The sequence below is a fragment of the Gobius niger genome (genome assembly GCF_951799975.1).
Source record: "Gobius niger genome assembly, chromosome: 8".
Lineage (NCBI taxonomy): Eukaryota > Metazoa > Chordata > Actinopteri > Gobiiformes > Gobiidae > Gobius > Gobius niger.
The window spans coordinates 27,900,308-27,918,683 of NC_136859.1; the positions used below are offsets into that span (position 1 = coordinate 27,900,308).

Sequence of the window (18,376 nt, forward strand, 5' to 3'; positions counted from 1 at the left end):
ATCTGGCCTCGAAAGCACATGGGCTCTGCTAAACCAACTGCAGCTGGCACCGAGCGCGGGGCTAAACAAAGGTGCGAGTGAGAAAAGTTCACAGCACAGCATTCTGCGCAGACCCCACCTGATGCACACAGGAGCCAGCGGCAAATTATATGGACTCACGCTCAGGGCTGGTGGAGTCAAAGAAAACACTTGTGTTTTTCAGGTTGTGGAAAAATATAGAATATGGACTGGACTGAACTTGAAACAACAGTTACTGGTTACCTATCATTTTCATCACTTTGGGCCGACGTTGGCGCAGGTGATCGACAGGGTTGTCTCATGATCAGAAGGTCGTGGGTTCGAATCCCAGCTCCAGCAAATGCACACTGTTGTTGGGCCCTTGGGCAAGACACTTCACCCTACTTGCCTCCAGTGTCTACGTACATTGGTGTGTGAATGAGAGAGTGAATGGGTGACTGGTTCCTTACTGTAAAGCGCTTTGGGCCTGTTAAAGGTATAAAAGCATTTACCATAACTCAATGCAGGTTGGATTAGCTCGATGAAACAGTACAGTTTACCATTGAAAGGAAATGTAGTGAGAGACATTCAACCGATTGAGCCTGGACCAAAGAAACTTTTACTTTAGCAGTAATTATAGCAATACTAAGTAACTTGTTTCTGTGGTCCCTCTGGGGGTAATACAACCTGCAGTTGCGTTTATGGCCTCTAGGGGCAAGAGTTACTTAGGACTGCTTCAAAGCCATACTTCATAACATTTCAATCATAAAGATCATCAAATATTACTTTCAATACAGGTGTATTTATTGGCGAACAACACCTCATGGAGCGACAGTGGCGCAGATGGCAGAGCAGATCGTCTCATGATCGGAAGGTTGGGTGTTCGATTCCCGCCTCCTGAAGGTGCACACTGTCGTTGTGTCCTTAGGCAAGGCACTTCACCCTGCTTGCCTCGAGTGTCTGCGCACATTGGTGTATGAATGAATGGGGGAGTGGATCCTAGCTGTAAATGTAATGTAGGTGGAAAAAGACCTTTTACCATAAAAACATGTGTCTATGCTGTGAGCGGGCTCGCTTCTCCTCCGACCTGACTCTGACCTGAACTTTTGCCGGACATCACCACCTCGCTTTCATGGAGAGGTCTCTGCTTTGCTTTGACTATCACGTTACCAAATGTGAGCTTGGAGAGGCTTTGTTTTGATCACACACTGTTGACCTGCCACCATAGGGTTTGGGTATGCATATCCAAATCTTTAAGCGTATTGACAGGAGATTTTAGAGCCTATATGTCAGTGTGATACCTCAACTGAAAGCTAAGTTTCTAAAATATGTGTGAGTGAAACACAACTCGCATCACATTAGTCATTCCTAACCCTATAATCATAACCCTATCCTTAACCCTTGTGTTCAAAAGGAAGCTAAAATAAAAACAGCACTGAAATTAAAAGTTCCTTTGATAATATTGATAATAACACCCTCCCTGTTATAGATAGAAGCATTTCAAGACGGGCAAACATTTTTTCACAACAGCTTTATTCACACCACAGACTCTTTTGGATTGTGTGCAGTAACATAATGTAGACTTAACCTTAGGAGACTTGCACAGTGCGGGGGTAGAACATTTGAAATCTGTTACTGGGAGTGTGAAAACTATTTTGGTCAAACTTCACGGCTGCTTCTCCGAAACAGTGGCGTTTTCTCTACACTCCGCTATGTTTTGTATTAGTCCAGTCGCGTTTGGCAGCCTGCGAGATTGGCCATGTGTGGACAGAACAGGAGGCAGTCCAGATAGTGAAAGCCCAGAGACTGCCTTTAGTGGTTTTTAGCCACTCATGTCTGCTGTCATTGTTTGCACTGCAGTCGCCTCAGTGGGTGCAGATCTTATGCAGCCTGACGTATGTGTGTTTGCTCTTGCCACAGGTCGGGCTAGATGAACTGTTTTATCGCCGGGGGACAGGAGAACGCCAGCCCTGATATTTGATAACCAAATACGAGTGCGGTCAATTCGATCGCAATGAATTGGGACTAAAAGACTTTCATTTTGTGGTAAGTCTTTTTTATTTCTTCTTTTACCCAATCTCTCGTCTCTGTTGTTTATTTCAGGTTTTATAAGGAGTTTAGTGCTGCGTTCTAATGTTTATTACCAAACCGCATTGCCACATGGGCCACATGTGTGAGGCTTTGTGCTCAAATTTTCCCGAAAGCTGCCTTGACAAATAGGTGAAATACCGGAATCTAACACAGGTGCAGTAAAAAAGAAAATATTTTATATCAGCGCTGTGGCTATTTTTACTACTTCAACTTCCAGCACTACAAGCACCACTATTACTACTACTACCATTGACATACTTCTGCAGTTCCAGCTCCTTTAGTACTATGCTGCAAGTACTTCTTCTACAAGTACTTGCAACTACAGTACATAATGGGACAACTCCTACCATTGCTCCTCCTGCAACTATGACTGAACTGACTTTTAAGATTCCCTGGGGGCCCCTATTAATTACATCAATCACTTTTCACATTATTTACACAACAGGTTTGCAAATAATTGCGATCAGTGAAATGCTACATGCTTATTATAATGAAACAAACTCACATTAAGTTAATTTTGCTCTCAATTTATTTTTACTTATTGTTACACTTATATTGCGCTTCACAAGCCCGTGTGACCGAGTTTCTCAAAGTGCCACACTGTCACTGTCATTATTCATTCACTCCATACTCGGTGGTGGTAAGTAGGGCTGTCACGATAATTACTATATCGACTTATCATTCAATAAATAAAAGATAAACGATATATTTTTGAGCTCGATGTTTATCATCTGTACATTTACTAGCATTTCCCCCCTATTCTTTGTAAAACTTACATTTTTAACTGAAGCAAATTGAGTTACAAACAAGGTTTACTGTTATTTTTATGTCTAAGAGTTGACAGTATCTTGTAGTGTTGAAGCCAAAAATATCGTTTATCGCAATACTTTCCTGCCTCAACATATCGAACTTCAAATTTGTTATTGTGACAGGCCTAGTGGCACAGCTGCCCTGGGGTAGACTGACGGAAGCGAGGCAACCAGTCTGTGCCATTTGCCCCTCCAACCACCACCCTCTCACTCACTTACTACATTCACCCCAGGCTTCCGGGTGTTACCAAACAGTCTCCCATCCACCACAGAGGTCCCCAGACCCCACGTTGAGAACCAGTGTGCTAGTACATACGTAAACCTTTGCTTAAAAACTGTCTTTCCTATTTTTCTGTATTGTGATGTTTATATTTCTGCCTTCCTGACATAAAAAGAGGTAAACATTCCTTAACACTGCTGTGCAACCGGACTGCACCAATGGGCCACTAAGACAGATTTCATTGATCCACAAGGGAAATTGCATTGTAATAGTTGCCCCAAAATTATCTTACAATCTTACAAAACAATAAAAAGACATTACATTGTACAGAATGAATATGATGTAAGTGCATATGGTTCCCAAAGTTGGGTCCAGGCTTGTCTACAAAACAAGTCCACTGGAAAAAAATCATTTTGAGTGGAAAATGTAATTTATGTGGACACATGTACCACTTTAAAGCAGTATTTAGCAACATTTGATTTTAGATGTTGCTTTTTATGTCATTTTAGATGTGAAATAATAACAAATTCCTTTGAATAGAAAAAATATTATGATTTGGCGGGCCTGGAGAGATTTTCAGATCGATAAAGAGTGCTGCGATGTCCCAGACTTTGGGAATGGCTGGTCTATACAGTGAAGTATCCTTCCCAAATGCTCATAAATCACTGGGAGATTCACAAAAATCCAACTGAGGCACCAAGGTTATCAGTGAATGCAATTTAGAGATAATGCTAAGACAAACATGCGGTTATGCCATTTGAGACATCCATATGATCCATGTGCAGGCCCGCGAACATGTGGTTTGACTTAGCGCGCGCACAGGTTACAGAGTTTTTTTTGTTTTTTCATTCCACAGGCTGCCACAACAACTACCATGTGTCGGAGAGACATGGTGCGAACATTAGCTGGAAAAGTTTAAAGCTTTGAGAGTTTGCGCTGCACTCTTCTGAAGCACACTTGTGCCCCAGTGTCAGTAAATACAATGACGTCATCGAGCCGGGGAGGTGGAAATTATTTACAAATTGGACGCGCTGGCAATATTGAGTGTCAGGAGAAAGGTTAATGTGTTCTACCAAAAGGAGACAGGAAAGGCGGAGGAGAAGGAAATGTACCAGTTTTGAAATAGCTTATAACCTGAGGAGACAAAATAAATGGGAAGTATCAATAATTCTCAGAAACATTATTCTGGAAAAAGAGTATTTGCAAAATGGGCAAAGGGTTCAAAGTCATGAGAAATTATGATAAGTCACACTGTAATAATAAAGCACTTGATTCATAATGTCTTTTTGTACACTTAAGGGCGCTTTACATTGTGGTTGGCTCTCCACTCTTCATGCTTTAGGCAGCAAAAGTCAATGTCCAGGTGGTTTTGACACTCGATCCAGAACATTGATAGATAGGCGGGCCGATTTTATTCGTTGTCAAAAGACAAGGGGGCGAACCTCCCATATATATAACATAACCCAAGTTTTGGATGGTGTACACTTGAAATTGTAGGTGTTTGATCTCTAATAAGTTTAATAATATCTCTCAAAATCATCTCTGGGTCCAGAGAACAAACAAAATAGTAAAAGTTGAAATGAAGTCAGGATTTAGATGGGCTTCTGGTACTTTCCACCAAACATTTCATTTTCATTTCGCATAAATACCCCAAAAAGTGTCCAAATAAGACAGCTCTCACAGTGTCACGAAAAGATCTGGTACTTCCATTAGTCGAGAGGAAGACCCCATGTGGACCGTAGGAAAAATTCAGTTGACCTCTTTTATGGCGGGTTGTCATGGTTCGGGGGGAAAAGCCGAGGCAGAAGCAGCGCCATGTGCCAAACGTGTTGCGATGATCCCAGATGAAACCGCCGCTTTAAGACACAGAGGGGCTTTTGTTGAGCACTGGTGGGAGGCCATATCCCACCCACCTGAAGAAGTGCTGGAGTCAGTCAGTTTAACGTCCACGCACTGTACACAATGTCATACTGTACTCCATGTGGGTTGGGGTCTAAAATGGTGGAACAGGGATTGTCTGTTTGCCCGCGAGACTGTCTGAATTAATGCATGGAATCATTTTTGCAATGTTTTACAGGTTGTGAAATTACAAAATCAATATGGACGCGAAGAAGAAGGAAATGGACCTGCTAAGCAACAGCATTGCTGCATATGCACACATTAAAGGTAATACGTGTGTATGCTTGCAGAGAAACGTAGTGTGTATCACAAAAACTAGGTTTAATTATCAAGGTGACATTATTATTCAACATATTGGTGATTGTACCAAAATTGCATTTAAATTGCATAGAAAAAGGGAATCAGTATTTGAAAAAATATGGAGAAAAGTACAAATATTCAATGGCACAATGCTATAAACATTATTTGTCAGCATGTTATTTACAACTGACAAGAAAAATAATGTTTAGCACTGGAGGGAAGTGAGCAAAGGAGATTCAAAAAGAGCACAAATACTGGCATGGAGACCAGTAGAAGTCTAATTTACAGGGAACACACCATGTAAAATCTGTTCTCTAATGTTGTAATCCACATTAACATTTTGCTTCAGTCACACAGTTTTGAGTAATCCTGTTTAATTTGGTCATTTATTGAAGAGTTCAAAGCGCCATAAACCACCACTGGACTGTGTTTATCACGGCACCATCGATTTGTAAGCATGCCATTTAGCAAAAGATTGTTCTTATTTTATTTATCATGTGTAATTCCACTGGTGCCAGCAGAGGGTGCTCCAAACAACATACAAGATGCCTAAAATAGCAGTCTTTGCTATCAAGTAGACAAGTAAATAAAAATGACATAATATGATATATCAATGATGCTTTACCCAACTTAAAGGTGCATTATGCAACTTTTTATGTGGAAAAAAAGTGATATTTGTGCATAATTGACCCCTCTGTGATGCAAGTGGTTGAGTGGTTAACATGGCACCTAAACTTTCCATCACAGTGGCCTCTATGATGCTCCAGGATCAATTGTTTTGTAGCTTTACTGGTGAGAGGCTCCTTCAGCAGTGAAAACTCTAAAAGCAATTGATCCTGGACCATCATAGAGGCCACTGTGATGGAAAATAAAGGCGCCCTGCTGACCACTCATACAGGCGCTGGGTCACTGAAAGGCCTCATATGCACAGATATGAAACATTTTCTCATAAAAGTTGCATAATGAAGCTGAACATGGTTTAACTTTGTCTGTGTCTCTACTCTAGCCAACCCGGAAAGCTTCGGACTCTACTTTGTGCTCGGAGTCTGTTTCGGTCTGGTGCTGACCCTGTGCCTCCTGGTCATCCGCATCTCCTGCAAGCCCCGCACCAAAGTCTCCGCCTCCACGCCTGAGAAAAAGCAGATCAAAGACATTAGCGAGGAGGACGAGGAGAGCGAGGACGAGGATGAAGACGCAGACGACGTAGAGGTGACGACGCCCATCACGCTGCCCACCACGGAAATCCCTAACGGTAACCACACCGGCCAATCGGACGGGACTCTGAGCGTGAACGTGTTTACCTCGGCCGAAGAGCTGGAGCGGGCGCAGCGGCTGGAGGAGAGAGAGCGCATCATTCGGGAGATATGGAGGAACGGGCAGCCGGATGTCCTGGGCACAGGGACGGGGACTATCGGCAGAGTGCACTACTACTAACATGGACGAGTCGCCATTAACACTGGGAAGCATTGATTTCAGAAGGACAGGTCAAATCTCATGACTTTGAAAAGACTTAGCATGGGATTCAAAGGATGTGGGTTTCCACTGAGCTCCGACAGAGCAGAAGTATGTTTTATTGCACTTAATGCTTTCTACATGGAATAAAGCCAATGTTATAAATCAATATGAAATGCAATATGAGTGTTGGTGCTGAAGGACACTTGAATATGTTCATTACAGTATATGTAGCTTGATTAAATGCACACAAATTGTTACAAAATATTTTTTGTATGCAATAAACTAAGGGGAAAAAAACGACCATTCTTCTGCTGACAGGATTTTGATAACAAGGATTGGGAAAGGATGGTATTTCAATATGAAAAAGTTTACATTAAGTAGGATGATGTTGACTTACAGCATGTCTTTACAGTTAATGACTTTTGAGGCAGAACAAACTGTACTTGCTGATGCTGATTAGCAGGTTGTCTTCACTGTAGATTTTATAATGATGTTTGCATTAAAATTTGGACAGGATTTAAGAAAATATAACTCGAGTTTCGGGTAAACTATCCATCCATTTACTTCCGCTTACCCGGGGGCAGCAATCTGAGCAGACCACGCAGACCTTCAGCTGTTCTGGGGGGACCTCGAGGCGACACCAGGCCAGCTCAGAGACATGGTCCCTCCAGTGTGTCCTGGGCCTTCCACGAGGCCTCCTCCCAATAGGACAGGCCTGGAACACCTCACGAGGGAGGCGACCAGGAGGCATCCGAAACAGATGCCCTAGCCACCTCAGCTGGCTTCTCTCGACGTGAAGGAGCAGCGACTCTACTCCGAGCTCCTCCCGGGTAACTGAACTTCACACCCCATCTCCAAAAGAAGCGCCCGGCAACCTTGGGAAGGGAACTCATTTCGGCCGCTTGTATCTTGTCCTTTCGGTCATTACCCAGACCATTACCGGACCATTGGTGAGGGTGGGAATGTAGATTGATCAGTAAATCGATAGTCAGAATCGACCTGATACAGCGACCTAATCACTGCTGACGCCGCACCGATCCGTCTGTCGATCTCACACTCCATCCGTCCCTCACTCGTGAACAAGACCCCGAGATACTTGAACTCCTCCAGTTGAGGCAAGGACTCTCCACTGACCTGGAGAGGGGAAGCCGCCTTTATCTGGTAAACTAGGGTAAACTAACCAAGCACTTCCACTCGCATTTCCCTGCCTGAACACTGATTACTGCGTTCACACAACTTTATTTATTTATTGAGGAAATGTCCTAGAGGAGGAATACATCTTAGTAAACCAATACTTCTCTGACTCTACTGACTCTCACAGGTTTAGTCACACTTGAAGCTGACAAGGAATCAAATGCAGGGCTCGTCTATTTTGTGTGCCGTTCTTCATTTGTTGTCGGAGGACTTTAGATTAGAGCCAATCTAAAGCCAAGTATTACCCAATTAGCTCCCGAAGAAGCTTGTTCTTTGAGAGTTGGCCAGCAAGAACAGCCAAAATAGGCACCGACACCTTTGAATTGCAGTTGGATATTAATTTTCGTTTGTGGTTAGATGATGGAGAAATAATGAATTGGACGTTTTTCAACATGCCAAGAGAACCACAGAAAAATTAGACAAAAATAGCTCTGTTGTTAGAACTGGCAGAACAATTCCCTTCATCTGCCTTAGTGCTGAATAAGTCCCTGCCAAATGAGTGCATGAAGTTAGTTTATTTCACGTTTAAAGCTCAAATGTCCGCCGTTTTCAGGTAAAATTATAACGTGTCGGAGTTTTCTTCATATTTTATCAATTCATCCCTATCCCAAGACCTCAGTTGTGACCCCCCCGATTTGAGAACCCCTAGTATATCCTCAATCTTCATTTACTCCTAATTTTAACTCAGTGGGAGTTTTATTGTTTATCTGAAAGGCCCCTCCCGCTTCTTGTGTTATCTGCGGATTCAGGGACTGGAAATTTACTATCAACTGATGTGTTTTTCTTTTTTTTTTCCCTTTCTGCTTGGTTTTGTTTTGTCAAATAACCAACCAGATCTGCAGCATCAGCTCAACCTGGTGTTTACATTCATTTATTTCATCCCCCTGTCAAATAGGGAGCGCGACCCTCGTGGCCATTATTCAACGCTGTTTTTAAAAATAGTACGTTCCCATGGTGGTTTCAGAAGCTTTCGGGTCCAAGACGAGCTCCAGATGTTTTCCAGATGTGCTCGGCAGTGGGCAGAGGCTCAAAAAAATAGTGGATTTCTACAAGCACATCACATACACACCAATAGCTACAAAGTTATTGGCGTGCATGGAGTATGAGCCAAAAGGTATTGAAACATGAAGCATTAAAACTGAATTGCTCATATAAAATTGTTAAATGATTGCCTTTTCATCACTATCTCTGCTCTCTGTCTTCTAATTTGTGGAAAAATCCAGTTACTTATTAAGATTAGCTCATTTGTTGCCTTCTGTTTACATTTGTGGCCCTATACCATTACATGCTTTTGATACAAATGAGCAGAAGAGTCATTGACTTTATTGCGATGCATTATATGTACATATACACAGATATACACTGCCCCCCAGTGGGTTATTGCTGTATTACAGTGATTTTCCGAAAGGTCGGGTCGGAACTAGAGGCACCAAAATGCTTCAAGACTTGGAGGAAGGAGTTTAAAACTACCCATAGCTGATGTGGAGCCTAAACAATAAGCAATTCATTAAAAAAAAACGACAAAACCATGTTATTACATTCATAACAGTCTGTTGTCAATAAGTAGTTTAGTTCTAGCATTGAGGTAATGGTGTCCCCCGGTGTTCAACAGTAAAACGTCCAGTGGGAACAGTCGCCTATAATACGGTAGCGCGCAAATAATAATATATTAATACTACAATAATAATAACCTTGGTCCCCGTTTTTTCATCAAATTTCCAGCATTTAGTGAAGAGTAACAATTGTTAAGTAAAAGTCTGTAAGGATGTGACCCGATATGACTGAACTCGGATGTCAGTCTGTGTCCGTATCTCAGTGCGCTTATGCTCGCAGACAATGCTGTTGTTCTCGGTCTGGTTAGTTTCGTCCGGATCAGCAGTGGCTCGATCTGGTCCCCGCAGTGGAATCACTTCCTCATCCTCAGCGCCTGAACTTCATCCTGTAAGTACAGACAAAACAGTTTTCAAACCTCAGTCGTGCTTCTGTACTTCTGCTCATGACTGACTTTGTGACCAAAACACTGCACACAAAGCGCTGACCTGCAGAGCCATGCGCTTGCTTCGCTCCTCCCGCAATTCTTCTTTCACTTCCTGCATGTCATGCCTGGAAATATCAAAGGGCAGGCTTTCAGAGCATGTTACATCAACACAGTGAAGTTTGTTTTCGTAAAGCTCCGGATCCTTTGCTCGCCTTTGTGTAGAAGGTCATCATGGTCTAGATCCCACTGACGCATAGAAGATTTGACCATCTTTAGCCAATTGGCCTCTGTGCCAAAAGTTATTAACCAAACAGGCTAATAAAATTGCAATATATTGTGCAGCCCCAGTGCAGATCTCATTTATGGTGAGTTGTAGTTGTATAGATAAGGGTTTTGGTGTTTATATTAGTTTATATTAGGTGGTCATACCGCCTTTGCGATGCCCAATCCCGTCAGACCTTGGAAGCTAAGCAGGGAAGGGCCTGGTCGGTACTTGGATGGGAGACCGTTTAGTAACACCAGGAAGCCTAGCGAATGTAGTGAGTGAGTGAGTGGTTGGTGGTGGTCGGAGGGGCCGATGGCGCAGACTGGTTGCCTCGCTTCCGTCAGTCTACCCCAGGGCAGCTGTGGCTACAATAGTAGCTTACCACCACCGGGTATGGAGTGAATGAATAATGCAATGTAAAGCGTCTTTGAGTGTCCAGAAAAGCGCTATATAAAACCAATGCATTATTATTATTATTAACCAGGGGCGGACTGGCCATATGTCCATTCTGGAAGAGCACAGAAGGGCCACTGGCTCTAGGGCCACCAGTCCCGCCTCAACAGAGCTTTACCCAAATCTAAAAGCTAAAAAGAAAAGCATCAAAATAGCGAGAAAAAGAGGATGAAAAGCCAACAAAAACGTGAGAAAAACACAACAAAAAACGTCAACGTGACGAAAAGTTTCTGTCACTTTTGTAGGTCTTAGCTTTCAAATGAGGCGTTACATTGTTACTCTCCAGTCGAGAAGCTTTTAGATTTGGGTAAAGCCCCGTATAAAAAAACATGAATCTAAAAGGAATTCCGTGGAGTATGGTGTGCCACAAGGTTCAATTTTGGGACCATCATTATTTATTATATATATTAATGATTTTGGTTCTGTTTCTATGACCGATCAAAAAAAGAAAGATAAAAAGCCGAACTGGGGAAAATGCACTCGTTAGTGTTAAGGCGGGTGTTAAGAGGTTAAAATATGTATTCGTGGAAGTGCACAATTACGCTAATTTGGGCCAGGCTGGTCAGAGTCCAGGGCTGTTTTTCAGTCCCAGTCCGCCCCTGAGTGTAACCCATAGATGAGAAAAACTTCTCGTCACCTGTGTTGTGTCTGCAGCAGCTCGAGGGCCGTCTTCAGCTCCTGGACCTGAGTGTGAAGACTGTCCACTGTGGGCTTTCCCAGCGTCCCTCTCCCATCCAGCAGGATTTTGGGAGGAGCAGCAGGCCGCGTCGGTGGGGGGGTTTTAGGGGGTTGTTCGGGTTTCGCAGGGGATGCCAGGGCATTTCCTGTTGACTACAATCAGTTTAGGGTTTAGCACGAGGGTCTCCACGGGGGATTGAAAAGTCAGTCAAATAAAATTCTAATTGTCTATAAATCTATATTTCTTGGTGAATAATGACATTGATTGACATTTTTTACTGCATAAGTTTGTAAAAAAAAATGGTTTAAAGTGATAGTCTTTAAGTTTGCAAAGTGAGAAGAGATAGAGTAAAATTTCAAAGTAAACAAAAAAATCCCTCCCCTCTGTAACCAGATACTGGAGGAAAGCAGGAACACACTTATCAAAAGTCTATGATCAAGCTCCTCCTCCTGATTGGACGTGACAGGCTGGTTCACAGGAAAAGCTTGTCTCATTGGTCGACGCGGGAGGATACTAGACTCTGATAAGGGAAGATATCCTTATTTTACGTCAGAATGCCAGGTCGATTTAGCACATTTTGAAAAATTTGTAAAACATATACACTTAAAGACCATCACTTTACATACATTCAATATTTTTTCTCAAAACTAGCTTGTTGTATCCTCTATGAATATAAAAATCTACTCTCATTCCCCTGTTAATATCAAATAAAATAAGTACAGAAACCTTTGTGTTAGTGGCATTAAAAATAAGCCCTGTTACAGCTTTCACGCCACAAACCTTTTACTTTATTCAGGTAGTTTGTTTTCCTTGAACCTTTCTTGGTGCAGATTCTGGTTCTACATTTCCACTTTCATTTCAGTGAAGCTCCATTACCAATAGTGTTGCCAATATACAACACGTGCACCATACAGATTGTCAAAGAATTAAGCTTCATAAATGAAATTCCTGAACAGGTCTGAGCTCGCTTTACACAGCGTGAGGAATCTATAATTCACCCCTCAGTCTGCAGCCACATGCTACACTTTCCAAATACTGTGGTGTAGCAGAGGGCTTTCCTGACCTCGGGCACTAGGTTGAGATCTCACCTGTGCAGCTGGGGTTGGGCTTGTCGGGGGTCTCCTCTGGGGCGGTTTGGCTCTGTTTGCTGTCGGATGGCTCAGCTTGTCCGTCTCTACGTCAACACCATCAAACTGGTCCTTATCTTTCTGTTCAGCCGGTTTCAGAGCCTCACCATTAGACCTAAAAATGAAGATATGGCTTTGTTGTGGTTATGAAATTTCTTAAACTCTTTAATACTTCAGCTTCACACACACAAAAAAGTAGATGCAAGAGTTTTGTGACCTAAATTGGCACCCACAGAAGACAAGGCGGTCCTGTGTTGATGTGTGTGTCGGTGCCGGAAACAGGAAATGGGCTGCCCTCGACTGTTTATGCCCAATCTGACTCATCCAAGAGTTTTCAGTGCCACCACTAAAGGTCGGGCATCCTAGTATTCTTCTTTAAGAAACTATAGCAACCACTGGAGCCAAGAAAAACTTTTCGCATCTGAACGGTGCCAGCGTCTGTGGCATTTCCCCCAATGGCCTGCGCCTCAGAAAGCGTCCAAAGGGATCAGTATTTCACAGGGCGCTCTCTGGTTACTCTAATGCTCCTCCAGGTCTTATTGTTAATGCACAGATTAGAGTTAAGCCTGTGGCATCACTTACTTTGGCGAAAGCTTGGCGTCGGTGCGGTTCTCTTTGACCGGAGGCGTCCTGGGGATGGAGGGCAGCTTGACTTTAGTCGGAGGATTGCTTCTCAAGTCCTTGGGCTCCGTTTTGTCCTCTGGGTGCAATAATCATTTCATTAGTGGAGCTGATTCCTTGAAGGTGGTTCTCAATGTGAAACATCTGTGTCAAGGTTTTACCTTTTGTTTTTGTTGCACTACTTTTATCCATAGCTGGAGCATCAGGCTTCACTAAATTTAAATGAAAAAAGTCTGATTATGCAACATGTACACTGCAAAAAAGTCATCTTGAAATAAGTGAAATTTACTTGAAATAAGTCTATTTGTCTTTGATTTGAGAGTCTAATTTCAATCAAGAAATCTGTCCATGAGGTAATATGTTTATACTTAAATGAAGATGAAACAGCTACAAATGGTTTATTTCAAGTGAATCAAGATGTTTTTGTCTAGTTTTGAGTGCAGTGATTTCTTGTATCTTAATATAAGTGTAAATATCTTGCCCCATGGACAGATTTCTTTAGCTCAAATCAAACTGTGTATTTCAAAGCATATACTAATAGTGCCGCTGTGAGTGAACTGCACAAATAAAGTCTGCATAAGTCACTTTTTACAGGTGTGGCCATTTCTATGATAAGAGCTTTTGTGAAATAGTTCGGTGATAGATAGGTCAGTTGCACCTGTTCCCGCTCACATTATGCAGTCACTAAAGCAAACACATCGAGAAAAATGCATCATAAATGGAGCACCAACTGCAACTAAAACGAAGACCGACAAATAATGATTATCACCCTGCTGTGTGTTTTACAGGATGCACATTGTGAAGACAAATGAGAAGCAGGCAACGGAGGAACAAAGAAGCTTACCTTGAGGACGCAAAACATTGTGCAACATTTCTCAAGCAAACCTCTCGAGGCAAGTGCGCATCTTGTGAAAAATCTGTGTGGCCGCGTTTGCCCCACATCCCCACCCCCTCATGTTTCCTCTAAGAACGCTAAACTGTGCCATGTGACTTGAACTACAGACTTCCTCCCTGGTCTTCTCAAATGTCAAGTGTAATGTGGGCAAAATGCTGAATCATTTGACCTGTTTTATAAATCCCTCTTGTTTTAAAAAAAGAAAAAAAAAACAAAGCTGTGAAAAATATGTAGACATTCTCAGAGCTAGTTTTAACCAATCCCTTGAACCTATTTTGACGAGTTCTTGCAGGTAGTTTGTCTGTAAGATGTATGGCTTAAAAGCACAGGACGGTTTTTCAACTTGTCCATATTTAAAGAAAAGCAAATGGCAATGTTTCTGAGACTTAAAACAATTAGAAAATATAGTTTAAAGGTTGCAACACAAGTCCCCTTACCTGGATGTTTTAAGGTGTTGACTCGTGCTGGTGGTTTGCTTGGGCCCCCGCTCTAAACAAGAGAAAGAAACATCAACAAGTCTGCAATATGTATAACCCTTACCCATTTAACACGTCTTTCCACTAAAGGAATGAGTGAGTAATTTTCTTTGGGGATGTTAATGCTGAGTCACTGTGTTGACAGCAGACAGTACTATTCGAACTGAGCTAAAAATATAACATGAAAAGCAGTGACTCTCGTGATGAACTGGTAAGTCAGTCATGTAAATTAGATGGATCCGGGTGTATGTGTTGTGTATGTGTTAGTCATAGGGACTTACTTGCTGGCTGCTGACTTGTTCTATCAACATGACAAAGTTATCAGGAAAGTAGCCGCAGCGTCCGTTTAGCTCCCCGTGCCACCAGCCTTCATCTTCTGTTTCCTTCAGACACAGATGAAGGAGCCACATCATCACAAGCTCAAACACAGCTGTCTCCTCTGGGACGTGAAACTCACAGATGTTTCAAACTTCATAACAAGACCGATGTGCTATTTACAAAACACTTGTGTACATATAGTTGTACATTGAAATATCCATTACACCTTGCACTGTTCCTTAAGGAATATTTCCTTCCACCCCTGATGAATAAAGAAAAGTTACTCTGGTTGACCGATATAAGCATGTGGTGATGACAATAGGAATGTCACACCCCATTATTTACTGTAAACGAAGTTGTAATTACGTGCCAGAAGTCACGTGACTAATGGTCTGACAACATTGGTCAGCAAAGTGAAGACCGGGCTTGAACTCCCCATTTTAAGGAACATTTGAAGATGTTTTACTCAACGTTTAGGAACTTTTGATATTGTCCTTGTGTAGTTTCATATTGTGAGTCACTATTTTTACAAAAGTATTAGATATAGTTACATTTCTGTCTTGGGCTCCACCAAGAAGGACCTAATTCAGTTTCATGAAAACTGATTAGCGCCAGCGCCAACGCCCGCTAAAATGAATCATTTGTTCCTTGGCCCATTGTTGAGCTATCCTAATGAGATCATTATTTATTGTTATGTTAAGTTGGTTGTTTTTGTTATTATGAATTTACTCAGCAGAGTTGAAACACACCTTGTTGAGGACAGCCACCACATCTCCTTTTTTCAGCTCCAGCTCGTCCTCAGCTTTGGGCTTGTAGTCAAACATCACTTTGCAGCTCTCCACTGTAAAAGACGACTCTTAGCTTTTATCCTGGCATAAGTTAGTCACAGATTGTTATCATTGTAGACTGAACAAAAATATAATCGCAACACTTTTGTCTTTGCTCCTATTTTTCATGCACTGCTGAACTCTATTTTTACTTTTTCTGTTTATGGTCAATTTGGCCACACTTTCAAACCAAACAACAAACTCAGTCCATGACCAGGCGCAGGAAGAAGCCGAGGCTTATTGAGCTTGTCCTTATCTCTCTAAGACTAGCACAAAGACATGAAACGTTATCTATCAACACAATAGATCCATTTCTCTCCAATATTGCTCACGAATCTGTCTAAATCTGTGTCAGTGAGCACTTCTTCTTTGTTGAGAGAATCCACCCCCTTGTGTGGCATATCAAGATGCTGATTAGACCGCATGAACATGAGTGTGCCTTAGGCTGTCTACAATAAAAGGACACCCTGAAATGTTCTGTTTTGCTTTAACAAAAGTGTTGCGTTTCTATTTGTGTACTTAAAGAAATGTCTAAATTATCTTAAAACAGTGAATGAAACTTACCATTTTTTGGTTTCCTCCTGACACTTGTTTGTTTTGAATTCTATGATGAGATTAATAAATTAGTCATAATGATGAATCAAATTATTAACACTTCTACTGGGAATTGAACCCTGTGAAATGGCATTTGTTTACATACCTGCTTTGTGAAAACAGCGTCTGAGAGTTTAGGTCTGGATTTCACCTCGCTGTTCTTTGTGTCTGTATAGTACATAAATATACTTTTACTGAGGTTGGTTATTTTCATATATTTAGTGTCAGTTTTGGATCTGGGTACATACCTTTGGTGAAAATTTCCTTGACAAAGTTTGACGGAAATGCTCCAACTTTGCCATTTTTAATACCCATCCACCATCCATCTTCAATCTGTAAAACAAATCAAATAAAAGTGAACAGGACCGGTTTGATGAGCAAGTATCTGTTCTCTCTAAACCTAAATGAAATAATATACCATCCCTCCTCCTGTTCACATGAGCTGAAAACCTGTAGCACCAGTTACATTTTCTTTGAAAGGTACGTGTCTGGGAAGGTGTTATGTCAGCGTTGTAGTCACAGGGAATTGAAACGGACAAACCAGTATATTATTGACAAGAGGCATTGAACCATCTCTGTACAATAACGCATGAAGTATTATTGAAAGCAACTTCAAGTCACTTTCAAGTACCTTCACTTTATGCCATATTTGTGACATCGCACCTCATTCATGATCTCAATAACTTCCCCGACACACAGCCCCAGCTCGTCTTGATTCTGCGCAGCATAGGCAAAGATCACTTCACATCTCCGCCGTGGCTTGATCTTCTTAGCTGTAAAAAAAAACAGGAAATGCAGATTTGTGAGACATTTAAATGAGTAGAAACTGGCCATTTCTTAAGCTCGCTCAAGAAAAGAACATTACTACTGGCAAGGGAGTTGCTACATTACTTTGTCTGACACTGCGTGGTTCCATTTTTGTGTCGCCTCTTAAATAGATTGGCACTTCCTATTGGAAAAAGAAAGAAAAGAATCATCCACCAGTGGTACTTTTGACAACATGTTGTTATTTAGTAGTAGCGCTTTCTCATTGTAGTTAAGATTTCTTTTTCAAATACAAATTATTTTTAGTTTTATTCAAGTTATGAGTCAGCAAAAATAGTACACTTATTCAACTGAATCTGAAACCCATTTAGGCAACTTTAACTATACATTATTTTGTCATTATATTAATCATAATACACTTCATGGAGCTTCCAGTGAGTCTATATCATTGGAAGTCATTGGAAGTTCAAATGTTTCCTGTACCCTTTCATTTTTTATATATATATTAAAAAAAAAGATGATTTTAGTCATAGTTTTAGTTGTCATTAACAGATTCTTATTTCGTTATTTTGCCTCATTTTTGTCAGGAACATAATAACTTGACTAGAACGAAGACCAAAAATATTATAGTCGACGACATGAAGCACTGACTCCCTTGGCTCTTATTCCTAAGACCGCAGTGGGACAAACCTTCACAAAGTTGGCAGGGAACATGCCCTTCTTCCCCCTCTGCTCCCCCTGCAGCCATCCTTCCTCCGCGCTCTTGGTGACGTTCTTCACCACATCCCCCATCTTCACCGAGAGCTCGTCTGGCATGGTGCCCACGAAGTCCACAAGCACCAGCACCTCTGCAAGTGCATCCACAAATGGAGCAGAAAATTAGACTTCCCCCTCTCAAAGAGCTCCGACTGTGCTTTAAGGTTGATATGTCCTGACACTTGAACCCCAAGGACATTGCATACGTACACCGAGACCCACTTGAGATACATTGAGAAGTAAAGTTACCCTGTCCTGTGTGTGTACATTAGTCCAACATACATGCTTTATCAAATGTTGGGTGAACAAATCAACAATGCCAACACTTATACACCTTTTCAAAAATGTACCACATATCCTTAAAACACTGGCATGCAAACTCACCCATGTTGTGCTTTGTTTCCTTGAATCTATCCAAGCTTTCAAACGCTGCAAGAGGCTCAAAGAAAGTAGAGGAGCTAAGAGCTTCTACTATAGACCGACTATGTTCTTCCTAGTTGTCAAACATTAACATTGAGCAACTTTCCTGAGGCTAGTCATGGCAAGCCAATGGTAAGAAGAAGAGAGAGAGGGAGGGAGAAGGAGGGTAAGAAAAAAAAAGGAGGAGATATACCGTAGTCATAGGGGAACAGGTCAGACAAGTTTACTGCAGGAACA

At 41.8% G+C, this 18,376-nt stretch overlaps 2 protein-coding genes across 2 annotated transcripts; one reads left to right on the plus strand and one right to left on the minus strand.

Moving 5' to 3' along the window:
- Positions 1-1,917: 1,917 nt before the first annotated feature.
- eva1ba (eva-1 homolog Ba (C. elegans)) lies at positions 1,918-6,845 on the plus strand. The gene is made up of 3 exons (XM_079561977.1): positions 1,918-2,043; positions 5,195-5,283; positions 6,323-6,845. The coding sequence occupies exons 2-3, from the start codon at positions 5,217-5,219 to the stop codon at positions 6,748-6,750; spliced, it is 495 nt and encodes a 164-aa protein (XP_079418103.1). The 5' UTR covers positions 1,918-2,043; positions 5,195-5,216; the 3' UTR covers positions 6,751-6,845.
- Positions 6,846-9,738: 2,893 nt separating this feature from the next.
- On the minus strand, positions 9,739-18,107 carry sh3d21 (SH3 domain containing 21; the record flags this gene model as incomplete). Its single annotated transcript, XM_079560697.1, has 16 exons — positions 9,739-9,904; positions 10,005-10,068; positions 11,299-11,492; positions 12,429-12,600; positions 13,050-13,167; positions 13,250-13,300; positions 14,421-14,472; positions 14,741-14,842; positions 15,527-15,618; positions 16,169-16,208; positions 16,305-16,366; positions 16,447-16,531; positions 16,862-16,971; positions 17,090-17,147; positions 17,654-17,811; positions 18,104-18,107. 16 exons carry the CDS (start codon positions 18,105-18,107, stop codon positions 9,872-9,874), a joined length of 1,395 nt encoding a protein of 464 aa, XP_079416823.1. The 3' UTR covers positions 9,739-9,871.
- Positions 18,108-18,376: the final 269 nt, after the last annotated feature.

Excerpts from the sequence above, each read along its gene's own strand:
- eva1ba (XM_079561977.1), top strand. The coding sequence starts at position 5,217 with ATGGACGCGAAGAAGAAGGAAATGGACCTGCTAAGCAACAGCATTGCT. Across the intron at positions 5,284-6,322 it reads TGCATATGCACACATTAAAG|CCAACCCGGAAAGCTTCGGA; the intron begins GTAATACGTGTG and ends TCTCTACTCTAG.